The following is a 15,344-nucleotide window of genomic DNA, read 5'->3' as shown; positions in this document are numbered from 1 at the left end:
CGGATAGCTTCTTCTATCAGAGTCATCATATTCAGAGAGATTCTGTCCATCAGGAGATGGTTCCTGGCAAGGAGCCAGCCTTTAGGGTTGTTGTCCACAGGGGCAGAGGAGGCAGGAATCACGAGACATCTCTCAGACATCCTGGATAAGAGGATGAGCCAAATGGGCTTTCTCATGTGTCTTGTCTCCCTGGTGAGGTTCTAAGCTTTCAGGGCACAATAGGAAAGTTGGCACTGAGACTCTTCCTGTCCCCCTCTTAGAACCATTGTCTGTCCTGGTGCTTCCCACCTCCTCCAAGTGCTCTGTTAGGGCTCCACTTTTCCCAGGCTCCCAACCTTACCATCCAGCTCACCCTGTGACTTTCTCTGTGGTCTAAACTGCTAAGCTGCTGAAGGAGAGCTGGTTCCAGGGGTCTTGAGATGGGGCATCACTCTCATTCCATCACTCATTTCTCCACAATGTTTTGCAAAACTTTGCAGTTTGCAAAGTACTTTGGGGGAGCTGGCTGGGTGGTGCAGTGGTAACATGCTGCTCTGGCAATACTGAATTCATATGTGAGATCATGGGTTCTATTCCCTAGTCGAACTGTACATACTGGCTAGCTCACTGGGAAGGCTGTGGAGGGTCATAGTGTAAGACCCTGTTGAGAGTACTCCTTTTTCTCTCTCATAATAAACTTTATTATTATTTTTAAAAGAAGTAAAACCCCATAGGCTTGTTTTTTTGTTTTTTGTTTTTTTTTTTTTTGAGAGGTTTTTGCTATAGGGCGCGTGTGCTCGCCAGACAGACAGAGAGAGACATAGAGACAGAAAGCAGGAAATCAACCCCCAGGGGGGATGGCCACGCTGCAATCCCTTCTCCTCCATTCTCCTCTCGGGATCTTGGGCATGCACGCACACACACCCGGTGTGAGTTTAAGCCGCTGGGTCCGGGACGCGAACTGCGGTCGACTACGTGGGAGTCCAGCGACATAGCCATTACTCTAACTGCTGGTCCCAAACCCCATAGGCTTTTGGGATTCTTATTGAGCCTTCCAGTGGTTCGATAAGGTGGGGGTAGGGGGAAACTGAAGTAAAAATTCACACCCACCTAGCAGGGAGAGTCAGGGCTCTGGTTCCAGCTCCAGCCAGTCAGGCACTGCATGACCTTCCCACCACACACTGTCTCATGGGACTCTGGAAGCACAAGATTCCTGGCTATTCCTGCCAACTCCATAAATTCTGGGATGAAGCAAATGGATACAGAGCCTCTGCCTCCAGACCCAGACTCTCAACGTCTGCATAGTCCAGAGAAGGACTGGGCCTCTGGGAGTTGGCTACAGCTCAGGTTCTTCTGTCCTAGGGAGGAAATCCAGCTGCGTGGGTCCTTCAGGAAGGATATTCTTTCACTTCTCCTTTCACTGAGAACCTTGGCCACCAGACTTTGGGGATCAGCAGATCCTTGGCCTCCAAGCAGGAGCTCTTTCTACAAGAACAACAAGACTTAGATTCAGAGCACGACAGGAAAATGGAATGGTGAGAGCTTCTCGTCCCCTTCCGTGCTGGAACATTTTGCCTTGTTAGGGCTGGGCCTTCCCAGCTGCAGACGATCAGGAAGACTTTTTCACATGCTCACCCTTCTGCTTGTAGGGAGCCTTAGGGTAGTAAATAATGTTTCCCAATCTCCCTCTCAACACCATTCTTTTTTCTTTTTTTTTGGTTTTGTCATAGGGCATGTGCACCCACCAGAGAGATAGTGAGAGGGAAAGTGAGAAATCACACTGCAAGTGAGACGGCCATGCCTTCTTCTCCATTCTCCTCTAGGGATTTTGGGCACACTCACACACACGTGTCTGGCATGATTTTCAATGCCCTGGGTCCCCTGGGTCTGGGACTCAAACCACAGTTGGCCATGTGGGAGTCCAGAGCCTTAACCACCATGCCACCTGCTGGCCCCTTAACACCACTCTTTTCCCTTCACATGGCTCCGGAACTCAAAGTCCATGAACCCCTAAGGCCTTATACTGAGTCCCACCCAGTGGCATGCCAAAGCCAGCTCAGGCTGACCTGGGAGAGAGAGCTATCTCGTCCCAAATCCACTTCAGGAGCATCTATTGGCAGCTTGAATCTGCAGAGGTGGGAGCATTTGCATCATGGGAATCTGCAAACATTAGCAACCAGAGCTCTTTCTGCAGAGCCAGGTGTTAGACACTTCCCGGCACATCAGTGGCCCCACCTTACCCGTCTGCACCTATCTGTCAATCAAGACCTGCCAAGTCATTTGTTAGTAATCATTAGCCTCCCCTACACAAAGCGCCTGTGCTCCCTCCTTACCAGATTAGCCTGGTAGGGTGGGAACAAGTGGGAGACAGCCAGGAGGTGGCAGTTGGAGGTCAGGCCAGTATGTCCTGAATTGGCAAGGACAGCTGATATGGGCAGACTATGGATAGTTTCTGCTATAGACATCACATGTGCACGTATGTGCATGCATACACACACTATAGACATCACATGTGCATGTGCGTGCCCACATACACACACTATAGAAATCACATGCACATGTGTGAACGCATACACACACTATAGACATCACATGTGCACACATGTGCATGCATACACACACACTCGAATACCTGGTATACTTTAATACTGTGGGTTTATGTTAATGTATATTAGGAAGAAACACAGCTAGTAGACTAAACCTGGGATTTTGTGACTATTTTTGGATCAAAACCATTAAGTATTTAATAGAACAGGTAGTATGCTGAAATGGTAACAGCTCTGAAGGTTATGAGAAGGAATGAAGTTTGGTTGGTGATGAGCCACTAGCAAAAAAAAAAAAAAAATGTAGGCAGGGGAGGGATCAGGGCTGGTTTGCATTTTAGTAGGATTTGTTGTAGTTCGCTATAGGGCACGTGTGCTTGCTGGAGAGAAATGGGGGGAGAGAGAGATGGAAAGTGAGAAATCACCTCCCCGAGAGGATTACCATTCTTCAATCCCTTTTCCTTCATTCTCCTCTTGAGAAAGGAAAAAAATGCACCCAGCATGTTTTTCAAGCCATCAGGGTTGGGACTCGAATCATGCAGCTGGCCATGTGGGATCCAGCTGCCTTAACCTCCCCATCATCTACTGCTCCAGAAGGAGATTTCTTGTAACTGTGTGCAGAATAGATTGCAGGGAGGCAAGCTGGGAGGGTATAGAATAGGGCTGAGAAGAAATAGATGGGTCCAGAGTTGTTAAACAGAATTAATAAAACGAGGGGCCTGATTAGGTGTGGGGTAGGGAGACGATGGTGCCTTCCTGAAAGAGGTTTAAGGAATGGCATGCTAGCTCCATTTGGTGTGAAGGAAATCTCTGCCCCATTCCCAACCTCTCCTCCTCCGGATCCCACACCACAGCCACATCCCACTTTTTCCCTCCCACCCGTGCCCTTCTTGTCCTGGAATGCCCTGACCCCTTTTCTACCAGGGCATTCCTACCCATCCCTCTTTGAAGATCCTAATCCCCACAGAGAGCCCTTTGTACTTGGAATGTACCTGATAATAGTAACAACTGCCTCTAAGTAATGTTTCCTGAAGGCCAGGTGCAATTACAGGAACAGGATGTATGGTAGTCCTCCGGCTCTTCTCAACACCCCTGGGAAAGAAAGGCTTTCACCTTCACTTCCCAGACAACCAAGCCCAGGCAGAGTCAGCATCCAAACCCCGGCCTGCTTACCTCCCAAGCTCATGCTCGTAAGCTCTGCTTTTCTCCAAAGCTCATGCTCTTAAGCTCTCTGCTCTCTAGACTTACCATGTTCTATTGACATTATTCATTTATGCATTTATTTTCCCTGTGGGCTTTATGGCATCAAATCTGAAATAGGTCCTTCACTAGATTCCAGAATGCTAAGCTCGAATTTCCTGTGGAGACAAGCCAAGAGGCACTTGCACACTTCCTTTGGCAGGACTCTTACTCTTATGCAAGGCGGTCATTTCTGTCTCTGCATGGCTTAGCCCACTACGAGTGTCTTCCTTCTATCCAGCTGACCTCTGTCTCCCTTGAGCTTTTCCTCTTGACCCCTGCTTCTGCTCTCTTAGGACTTCCAACATTGAGGAGGCAGCAGCGACCCGGAGACAAGCAAAAGAACCCGCTCAACCCCTTGGTCTGCAGCTGTTCCAGGTCACCGTGCCAGGCTGGGCCAGCTGATTAGCAGTGCCCCAGGTTCACCCATTATCCTTGTCTCATTTTCCTTTTTCAGTTGAGCTCTTGAAAGCCCTCCCACCCAGAGCTCAAAGGGCAAGGTGCTCATGGCTACCATCTATATACCCTCTCCTGCCCTGCCTGGGGCCACACCCCTCCCACGAGCAGGCTCAGGGAATGTGGGCAGAAGTCCATTCTGACAATGGGCTCACTCCACTCCCCAACTGGAACTGCCCCCACTCCCTGCATGTGCCCCCATCAAGGTCTGCCTATTGACATGAAGCCAACTTCTCCAAAGTACAAAGAGCCCTGCGTTCCTGAATTTCTAAGCTGAGCAAAGTGAGATGCACGGGAGGCTCCTTGCCTTCCCTGGGAGGCGCCTCTTCTCCTCCCACTCTTCCTGCAACTGCAGAACTGAGAAGCCTGGGGAAAACATTTTCGTACTTGGTGCTGAGGCCATCACTGGCCCCTCTGGGTAAGTGAATCCTGGGACTACTGCCCCATGTGCCCAGTACTCTGGACTGTGTGTGTGTGTTTGTGTGTATATATGTGTCTGGTGGCAAAGAGAGGGTACCACAGGTAGCAGTGCCACCCCAGACTGCACCCCTGAATCCTCTGAACTCCCCACCCCAGTGTCCACCCATCCTTCTAGTGCCCTCCTGCCATTTCCCCCTGCTTCAAGCCCCAGAGGTTCTGCCTACTGGTTAGGAAGCTGGGACAAGAATCCAGGAGGGAGCCTATGGAGGCTGAGCAAACAGTGACAGTGGGGGTTGAAAGGAAGGGATAAAATTGAGAACAACTTCAGGAAGTGAACTTGCCATGGTGGAATTGGCACCACCCACCAGAGCACACCTGCCTGGCATCAGGGCAAGGGCACAGTTTGTTTCCCAGGAAGATGAAGGCCTAGTCCTATCCACCATGACTTAGGGGTCTTGGGCAAGTCATTTAGCTCTCTGAACCTTAGTTTCCTCACCAGCAAAGTGGAGATAATAACAGGACCTGGGAAATTTTTTTAACCCCCCCAAACATATCTATTTCATCTATCCTAAAAAGGATCTTAAAATAGTTGTCACCAAACTCAGGAACAAGCAAAGAAAACAACTACTCAAATCTTGTTGGTCTTATCTTCCAAGTCATTTTTTTCCCTTCTTAAAATCCATTCAAGAGGCCAGCAGGTGGCGTAGTAGTTAATGTGCTGAATCCCACATGGCCGACGGTGGTTTGAGTCCCAGACCCAGAAGCTTGAAACTCAAGCCATGTGCATGTGTGTGTATGCCCAAAATCCTGAGAAGAAAATGGAGAAGAGATTGTGGTCTGGCCATCCCCCCGGGGGTGCTTTCTCACTTTCTCTCTCTCTCTGTCTCTCCTGGTGAGCACACATGTCCTATTGCAAATTAAAAAACAAAAACCACAGAGAGTTACTGTCTCAGAGTCCTGGCAGCTGGCAGGTGAGATCAAGGTGCAGGCGGGGTTGGTCCCTTCTTGGGCTGTGATGGAATGTTCTGTCCTGAGCAACTCATTGGTTTATAGATTGTCTTCTCCTCATATCTTCACATCATCTTTCCTTGTCTGTGCCTCTCTGTGTTCAAATTTCCCCTTTTTGTAAGGGCAGCAGTCATATTGGATTAAGGGCCCCTCTAATGATCTCAGTTTAACTTGATCATCTCTGCAAGAGTGACCCTGACTCCAAATAGGTCACTCCGATATACCTTTATTTTTTTTGGGGGGGTGGTATAATTCAAGTCTCAACACACTTATTTATTTATAACTTTACAGGTTCCTATTTGGCCCACTCCATCACTATCACAGTTAGTTACTGTTAGTTCCAGATTTGGCCTGTGTGAACTCTTGGGAGCTGGATCTTATGTCTTTTCTGATAAGTTCTGAAAAGACATAAGATATGATTCTGTGAGCACTTTATAATTTTTTTCTAGAGAGGTTTTTGCTATAGGACATAAAGAGAAACCAGCCCCCAGGGGACCAGCAGTTAGCGTAATGGCTATGTCACTGGACTCCCACGTAGTCGACCGTGGTTCGAGTCCCGGACCAGGTGGCTTAACCTCACGCCGGGTGTGTGTGCGTGTGTGCCCAAGATCCCGAGAGGAGAATGGAAGAGAAGGGATTGCGGCGTGGTCACCCCCTGGGAGGTGATTTCTCACTTTCTGTCTCTCTGTCTCTCTCTGTCTGGCAAGCGCACGTGCCCTATTGCAAAAACCTCTCAAAAAGCCGCCGTGCCCTATTGCAAAAACCCCAAAAAAAAAAAAAAAAAAAAGAAGTAAAAAAAAAAAAAGAGAAACCACCCCCCAGAGAGGATGGCCACACCAGAATCCCTTCTCCATTCTCCTCTCAGGATTTTGGGTATGCATGCACATGTGCCCTGTGTGAATTTTAAGCCTCCAGGCCCAGGACTTGAACCGTGGTCAACTATGTGGAAGTCCAGTGACGTAACCATTACATCATTTGCTGGTCCCAAGCACTTTCTTACTTAAAGGCACAAAAAGATGGTCTAGTCTCTAATCTTTCTGCTCCAGGAAAGGTCATTTTTACTGTTGTATCACTGTTTCTAGGCCTTCCCTGCAGAGCTAGGAAGCAAAATCATACAGATAACTATAGTACATGAGAGGACTTCAAAATGTCTATGGGAAATGGAATTAAAATACTAGTTTATGGGACCAGCAGATGGTGTAATGGTTACATTGCTGAACTCTCAGGTAGTCGACTGCAATTCAAGCCCTGGATCCAGCGACTTGAAACATGGTGAGCACATGTACTTGCATACCCAAAATCCCCAAGGGGAGAATGGAGGAGAAGGGATTGTGGCACAGCCACCCCAATGGCACAGATACTCCCCAGTGAGACATTCTGTCTTTCTGTCTCTCTGACAAGCGCAGGCACTCTAGAGCAAAAATTGTTCTTAAAAATTTTTTCTAATTAAAAAAATAGTGGTTTATTTTGGTTCAAAGAATTTTGAAATCTATGCAAGCTTTTTTCATAGTGTATGTTTTTCATGAACTTTTTGGAGACCCTTTATCTGTATGGACACCTCTGCTTCCAATTCAGCACCTTGGGGGTCTTCTCTCCTTCCCCCTTCCCACACTTCCAACTCTTTTCTTCAACAGTGATAAAATGACTCCCACTTCCTCATTTGCAAAGTCATAGAATAAAAGAAACCTCTTACTTTGAACTATTATTAGCCACTAATGTGAAGAGCGAATGTCTTTTATTGCCTTTCTGTAGAGTAGGCTTTCATATAAGAAGGGACAGAGAGTGAGAGGGTCCTGGGGTCTGCCCAAGTCATCAGGGAATCACAAAAGAGAGAGAAGGGGCCCTGAAGTTCAGTTCCCTAAGAACCCTGCTTGGGCTCCCCTGAAGGAAGCTTCCTCCTCTGCTTGCTTGCCAGGAGGCCTCCCTGTTCTCTAGGGGAGATGTTGGGGAAAACCCATTGCTCCCCACCTGCCTGGGCTCTACCAGGTTCCCATCTGATAAATCAGACTGTCAGATAAAGTTGGGTCACTTAAGAGAAGCATGGAAGGTCTTTGAGACTGGGTATGGCTTGAATTATACCATTAAGGCCCCACAATCTGAACAAATATTTTGAAAGCCTCCTCAGCTTCTTTCTTCTCTTTTTTCTTCCTCTAATTCTATTTTTTTTTTCAAAAAATTATTTTATTTTATTTATTATTGTTATTCAATTTGAAGAGAGAGAGATAGAGAGAGAGAAAGAGAATGACAAAGCAAGCCACTAGGTCTGGGACTTGAACCACAGTCAGCCATGTGGGAGTCCAGCACCTTAACCCCCATGCCATCTGCCAACCCCCTCCTCTAATTATTTTAAGTTTCTTCCCTTCTTTCTTTCTTCCTTCCTTCCTCCCATCCTCCCTTTCTTTTTTCTTTTTCTTTTTTTTTTGCTATAGGACACAGATACTCCCCAGAGAGAGATGGAGAGAAAGAAAGAGGGAGAAGCACCCCACGGGGAGATGGCCATGGCACAATCCCTTCTCCTCCATTCTCCTCTTGGGATTTAGGGCATGCACGCAGACACACCCAACATGCTTTCCAAGCTGCTAGATCTGGGACTCAAACCACATAGTCAGTGGGGGATTCAGCCACCTTAACCACCACACATCTGGCTGGCCCCAGTTTTCCTTTCTTCCTTTCTTTTTCTTTCTCTTATTTTAAAGAATTATTTATTTAATTTTTATTTATTTATTCATTTATTTTAATTTAACTAGAGAGAGAGTGAGAAAGCAAGCTACCAGGTCCAGGACTCAAACCATAGTCAGCTATGTGGAAGTTCAGTACCTTAACCACTACACCACCTGCCAGCCCCCTCCTCTAATTCTTTTTAAGTTTCCTTCCTTCTTTCTTTCTTCCTTCCTCCCATCCTCCCTTTTTATTTATTTATTTATTTTTTGCTATAGGGCACAGGTATTCCCCAGAGAGAGATGGAGAGAGAGAGAGATAGAGAAAGGAAAAGTGGTAAATCACACCCCAGGAGGAATGACAATACCACAGTCCCTTCTCTTCCATTCTCCTCTTGGGATCTGGGACACAAAAACACACACACATTGTGTGATTTTCAGGCCACAGGGTCCAAGACTTGAATTACATACCTGGCCACATGGTATCCAGCTGCCTTCACCGCCATGCTACCTGCTGCCCCTTCTTTTCTTTACGTCTACTCATTTCTTTCTTCTGAGAGAGTGAGAGAGACACCCCCAACAGAATTCCCTCCCTGCAATCTACCCCCAGCCTCAGCCAGCCAGGATCCCACAGGCACATATAGCCACCCAACATGCATGGGAAGATCTCCAGGTCTGGGATGCCTGGGAAATCCAGGGTTTTCCCGTGTGGTCTCAGCATCGTGGGGAGCCACACTGGCTGGCCATTATGGCTGGCCACCAACTCTTTTCTTTTACCTTAGAGAAATCTTATTTCACTGCTATAAATATGAAATCCCTTATCAGGAAAGGTGACCATCGCAAAACATATTTAAAATAAAATGGAAAATGCCTGTGTGTTGCCTGTGATGGTGTGGCCGCCATGCTTGGGGATGTGCAGACCTGACCAACAACCCACTTTGAGATGGAGAAACCAAGGCCAAGAGAGGGGCAAGGTCTGAGCTGGAGCCGGGAGTATCCTGGGTGCGTTGCACTGCTCTGAGCTCCCTCCTCACCCCTCTGCCCACCTTTCTCCCCAAGTCTGCCCTCCGTGCCCTTACAGTCTTCCCATTTCTCCTTCTCTTTTTCTTTTTATCTATTTCTCCCCTTCCTATTCTACTTGCCTAAAAACTCATTCTCCCACTCTTACTTGAAATCATCCCTGACTGTTGGGTTCCACTCCTTCAAGTGGGATGGAAAGTGAAGCAACCTCGTGATGGTGTCTGATCACTTACCCTTGTAAGAGCTCAGTGTTTCCCCTTGTCAAGTAGGGTTGGGAAGCCTGTCTTGACGACTTTCCTGGACAAAGCATCGAGATGAGGTGTTTTCTCAAAGGCTTTGGAAAAGCCCTGAAAGGGTGTTACTAATCTGGGTGAACCCTCCTACTCAATGACCTTCTGCCCTCCCTGCTGTGTCACAACAGAGACAGTGGTCCCCACCCTGCTCACCCTATGTTCACTCTTCTGAGTTCTTCCTCTCCCTGCCATCCTCTCGCCTCCATTTCCTGCTCCATTTCCTGCACCATGTTTCCAGCAACCACTGAGTCACAAAACCCAGACAGACATGGGGCTATCTCCGCTAAGAGGCTGAGGAGCAGAAGTTAGAATGGGATGGCATCACATGTAAAAGTGAAAAGCCTCTGGTGTGTAAGGGTTTCCCTGTGGTTTTTCTCATCTAATCCTCATGCATTGCTCTGCTGTTGGCTGATGATGGACAGAAGTAAAAAAAGGGCAGGTAGGGAGCTCATGAAATGCTGAGCTGGGCTTTCAGCATTTTTCACTCTGTAAACTAGAGCAGTGAGATCAGGGCTGTTGGTCTTCTTGGCTTCAGTCTCATCCCCACCAGGGGACCTGTTTACTGGCCCCAGTTGTGCTGGCCAGAAACTGCAGAAGAGTCTCTAGTCCAGAGGACATTGTTTCAGAGCTGGTCCATCATACAGTCATTCTGCAAATACTGACCGCAAGACAGGCAATCTGCTTAGGACTTGTTGGGTATGAACACCTGGAGGTCAAATGAGACTTTGATCTCCTTCAGGTCAAATGGGAGCTGCAACAGGTCATCAGTTGGGTGATGCGTGGCCAGCGGCCTCCACACTGGTGGGTTCCTGGTGCCTTGGAAGCCCAAAGAAGGAGGCTGGAGAAGCAGAATGGAGAGACGGGTTGAAGGGGTTAGGCATGGAGGTAGCAGTGAAGGGGATCTCCAGACATTGGGTCCTTGCCAGGGTCCAGACATCGGGAGTGGAGTGAAGTAGATGCCATGTCACATTCTGTCTGGCAAGGTCACGTCAGTCCCTTACACCTGAGCTCTGATTTCCAAATCTCTAGCATAATGACCACTGCTTTCCATTCTTCAATCCCTCAGCATGGCCGTCAACTCTGAGTCTGTTCCCGACATCCCACCCAGCAGAACAGGCCCATTTCTCCTACGTTCCCCACTCCCCCCATGCACACTCCTTGTCTTGGGTTGGGCCCCCAAAGGAGACCCTGAGATGAGGATTCGAAGATCCATGGGCAAGTAGTCTGTTAGGAAATACTTCCGGGAGGGACCCAGCGGGAAAGGGACCAAGCAAAGTCCTGCCACATGGAGGGTATCTGATTCAGTCCTGCCGGAAACTCAGGAGATGTAGGTCTCTCCAACAGCCATTAGACTTCCTGGGAGGATATACATTTCCAAGTACTTCCCACTTTTTCAGAGCCTGCAGGCTCTGGCAGCTTTAGGGAGTAGCCACAGGTAACTGGCTATTTAGAACACAAGGCCACCAAGAGCTGGTGTGCATCAACATGATAAAGGGACCCAAGTGAACATGAAGGGACACTGACAGCATCTGCTTTGCCCTGTGCTCACTGGCAGCACCTGTTATTGCTTACTATGCACACTTGATTCCTTTCTATCTCCCTGCCAGGGAGATAGCACTTCCCAGGGCCTGGTGCTTCATACATGTCTAGTAGGAGTTTGGTGAATGAATGAATGAATGAATGGAAGGAAGGGATGACTCTATCTATTTTCAGCTGAAGAAATGGAGGCTCAGAGGAGTGAGTGACTTATCCAGGATCCCACAGGGACTGAGTGCATACCCAGGATCCCTATCTGCTTTCCGATCCCGCACCACACTTGGCCTGGCCAGAGCAATGCTTCCTTCCCCTGCTCTTTCTAATTAAGTCCAAAATAACCTCTGACTCAGCTGGGCAACAACTAAGCAATGACTTCCCCTTTCAGACTTTTGTGGCCTCAAGATTTTCGAGGAAGCCTGAAGAGGGGTGTGTGTGGGGGGGTGGTATATCCGTGCATATTTCCCCTAGCTGCCTATAAAGAGTGGAGGGAGGGAAGTTGGGAGCTCTGAAGGAACCAGGCCCCTCATACCAGGTCCTCTCCTCCATACCCCAGCTCTGCGCTCTGATCTGCCACCTCTGCTGTTCAGGACATGGCAGGCCCCACCACCATCGCAGCCAGCCTATTGCTCCTGGCCCTCTGTGCTCACTACCTTGCCCTCACAGGTAAGACCTCCAACCTGGCTCAGGTCAAGACACCGTTCTCCAGGCATGGCTGGGCTGGCACAGCAGAGGGTGGAGGGCTGGCCAGCCTGGGGCTGGAAGGGAGCACTGAGGGGGCAGCCCAGGGAGGGAGCTGGAGGGTTTGATGCAGGGATGGGCACTGGGGCTGACTCAGAGCCTAGGGCTGACTGGAAAGGATGCTGGAAAGGACTCCATCTTTTAGGCTCTGTGATCATCCCCTCTTCCTGCTGCTTGAACTTTATCTCCAAGAAGTTTCCTGAGAACCGAGTGGTAAGCTACCAGCTGTCCAACAGGAGCGTCTGCCCTCAGGCAGGGGTCATGTAAGTACTTCTCTCTGGCATCTAGCAGGGGATCAGCAGGAGAACAGAGTCCCTGTGGAATAAAGTCAGCGGGCTGCAGCTCCATGCACCCTCGGGGAGATTGCCTCCATTTCTGAGCCGCAGCTTCCTCCCACATAAACGCAGGAGGAGGACTCAGATTCAACAACCATCTATTGAGCACCAAATATATATGAGGAGACTTCAAAAAGTTCATGAAAAAAATGGAATTAATGTATGAGTTTATTTTGGTGAAAAAATTTTGAAATCCCTGCATAGTTTTCTCATATTGTGCAAATTCCATAACGTTTTTTGAAGAGCCCTTGTACTAGACACTGTTCGTGGGCATGCGGCGTTATCTTAACTAATCCTCCCAACGATTCTATGGATTATCCCCATTTTACAGATGGGGACCGAGGCTCAGAAAGCTGGCTTGCGCTAGGTCACGGTGGTAGTGAGGGCTCTGGGTTCGGGATTACTTCCTAGCTGTCACTTGTGGAAGGTAGTGAGCGTGAAGTCACATTGTAACGGGGGCATCTAGCAGAAATGTGCCATTAGTATTATTATTAATTTTCTCCAACTGGCACCCAACTTAGCCTAGCTTCCCCAAGTTCAGAGCTGATTGGAAGGGGACATCTCAGTCTCCCCTTCACTTTCGGCACCCTGTCGGCAACAATGGAATTAATGTATGAGTTTATTTTGGTGAAAAAATTTTGAAATCCCTGCATAGTTTTCTCATATTGTGCAAATTCCATAACGTTTTTTGAAGAGCCCTTGTACTAGACACTGTTCGTGGGCATGCGGCGTTATCTTAACTAATCCTCCCAACGATTCTATGGATTATCCCCATTTTACAGATGGGGACCGAGGCTCAGAAAGCTGGCTTGCGCTAGGTCACGGTGGTAGTGAGGGCTCTGGGTTCGGGATTACTTCCTAGCTGTCACTTGTGGAAGGTAGTGAGCGTGAAGTCACATTGTAACGGGGGCATCTAGCAGAAATGTGCCATTAGTATTATTATTAATTTTCTCCAACTGGCACCCAACTTAGCCTAGCTTCCCCAAGTTCAGAGCTGATTGGAAGGGGACATCTCAGTCTCCCCTTCACTTTCGGCACCCTGTCGGCAACACTGTGGTGCACATCTGCCTTTGTTCCAGGAGGAGGGTTCCTGGCATTTTCTATTGTCTTCTCCCCTCTCTGTGGTGGAGATTATCCTTCCCTTCAGGTCTGGTGTCATCTAAAGGCAAGGCTGGTCTCCCCTGCCGGGAGGTTACTGAATGAGCTTTGCACCCACTGACTCACCCACCCACTCCTCCATTCTCCCTCCTAATGCAGAAACAGAGACATAGACACATAGGTAGCAGACAGTCACTGGCTAGGAGGCCTGGCAAGCTCTGGGCTTCCACCTCCATCCCCACGCCCACTGTGTAAAGTGAAGTGGCCCCAGATTCCTGCCCAGCCTCAGGGAGCTCCTGTCATTCCTCTCCACAGCTTCACCACCAGGAAGGGCCAGAAGTTCTGTGGTGACCCCGAGCAGCAGTGGGTTCAGAAGTACATGAAGAACCTGGATGCCAAGCAGAAGAAGGCTTCCTCTGGGGTCAGGGCAAAGGGTACCAAGGTCCCTCTCAGGAAGAACCCTGGCAAAGGCAATACCCTGTAACCCCCACCTGGCCTTCAACATGAGCTTGGCTCTTTAAAGGGTTGCTTGAGACCTGGGGCAACGATAAGGGAGAAGAGAAGGTTTTCCTGATTCTTAGCAACACTCCAGGGATCTGTCTTCCACAAAGAATCCAAGGAAGCAGACAGCTCTGCTCCCTGGGGGCCGAGCAATGGATTCCCATGTCCTAGGACCTTTTCCTTCCCTGGGCTGGGTGAGAAGAATCTGGAAAGAGGACCATGGCAGCCTTTTGCCTTCCTCTTCCTTATCTGGAGCTGATGCGTGTCTGACTCTCAGGCGGCATCAGAGTCCAGGTGCATGACACCCACGCACCTACAGACGCGCCTTGCTTGCATGATAGCCCGAAGCTGGCTTCTTCGCCCCCTGGCCTCTAATGGGCCTGTCTGGAGATAGTGACCAGTCAACCACTGCGACTCTCCAGCATGTTGAAGGAGCTTCAGGCTGGTCCTGCTTCTAGCACTCCGAGTACATAAAAACCCAACACAAGTGAAGGGGCCCTTTTGCTTCATTTGGGGCCAGATCCTGGTCTCCTCGCATACGTCTTGTGAAATGTAATTAATCAAGTTTTCAGGAGCTCATTCGCTTTTGTACATAATGAAACGGAGGGTCGGGCTGAGGGGCCAGCCTGTGCAGTTTAATTCCTTTGTGAAGTTATGGCTTCGAGGAGATGTTCCACTTTGTGACGTGACAAAGACCTACTTTGCCTTTAAAACTGGGCTTTCTCCACATTTTGGTGGGGGAGAGATGGGGTGGGGGTGAAGGGAAGAGAAAGAGCCATCCAGCTTAATTTCTATGCATGAGATACTGTGTGATTTGCTTGTCAAGAATATAGATGTAATTGCTGTGTTCAAATAATAATTCAAGTAAAATGTGATTTCTCCCTTGAGGGCAGTCGTGTCTTATCTGTTCTCTCGGGGGTGCAAGGCTGGGCTGAGAACATGGGGTATGTGCTACAGGGCTGGGAGGGGATAAGGCAGCCTGAACCCAGGCCATCCTGGGAGTGGTCTCGGCTGCTCTTGGCTGTCTTTATATTAACTTTGATAAACACTTTTGGGGGGACCAGCGGATGGTATAATGGTTACGTCACTGGACTCCCATGTGACCGACCATGGGTCCAGTCTCGGACCTGGCGGCTTAAACAACATGCTGGTGGGTGTGTGTGTGTGCCCAAAATCCCAAAAGGAGAATGGAAGAGAAGGGATTGCAGCGTGGCCATCTGTTGGAGGGGGGATTTCTCGCTTTCTGTCTCTCTGTCTGTCTCTCTCTCTCCAGCGAGCACACGCACACATGGGAGTCAGCAGATGGCACAGTGGTTTTATTGGTGGACTCTCATATGGCCAACCCAGTTCAAGTTCCAGACCCAGTGACTTGAAAATCATGTCAAGCGCATGTACGTGCATGCCCAAGCTCCCAGGAGGAGAGTAGAGGAGAAGGTATTGTGGCATGGCCATCCCTCCTGTGGGGTAGTTTCTCACTTTCCCTCTCACTGTCTCTGCCTCTCTCTCTAGCAAGCACACATA

At 48.9% G+C, this 15,344-nt stretch overlaps 1 protein-coding gene across 3 annotated transcripts; it reads left to right on the top strand.

The window, feature by feature from the left end:
* The first annotated feature begins 4,467 nt into the window (after window positions 1–4,467).
* Window positions 4,468–14,710, top strand: CCL24 (C-C motif chemokine ligand 24). Of its 3 annotated transcripts, none has more exons than XM_006155630.3 (4): window positions 4,468–4,635; window positions 11,705–11,814; window positions 12,035–12,152; window positions 13,638–14,710. In XM_006155630.3, the coding sequence occupies exons 2-4, from the start codon at window positions 11,742–11,744 to the stop codon at window positions 13,804–13,806; spliced, it is 360 nt and encodes a 119-aa protein (XP_006155692.1). In that variant the 5' UTR covers window positions 4,468–4,635; window positions 11,705–11,741; the 3' UTR covers window positions 13,807–14,710. The 3 variants fall into 3 exon arrangements, with proteins under 3 accessions (XP_006155692.1, XP_014446061.1, XP_027630449.1); XM_014590575.2 differs by having other exon boundaries at window positions 11,684–11,814; XM_027774648.1 differs by lacking the exon at window positions 4,468–4,635 and having other exon boundaries at window positions 11,639–11,814.
* Window positions 14,711–15,344: the final 634 nt, after the last annotated feature.

The sequence above is a fragment of the Tupaia chinensis genome, unplaced genomic scaffold (genome assembly GCF_000334495.1).
Source record: "Tupaia chinensis unplaced genomic scaffold, TupChi_1.0 Scaffold000465_1, whole genome shotgun sequence".
Classification (NCBI taxonomy): domain Eukaryota; kingdom Metazoa; phylum Chordata; class Mammalia; order Scandentia; family Tupaiidae; genus Tupaia; species Tupaia belangeri.
Note: the sequence above shows the minus strand (reverse complement) of the source record. Positions and strands in the feature narration are given on the sequence as shown.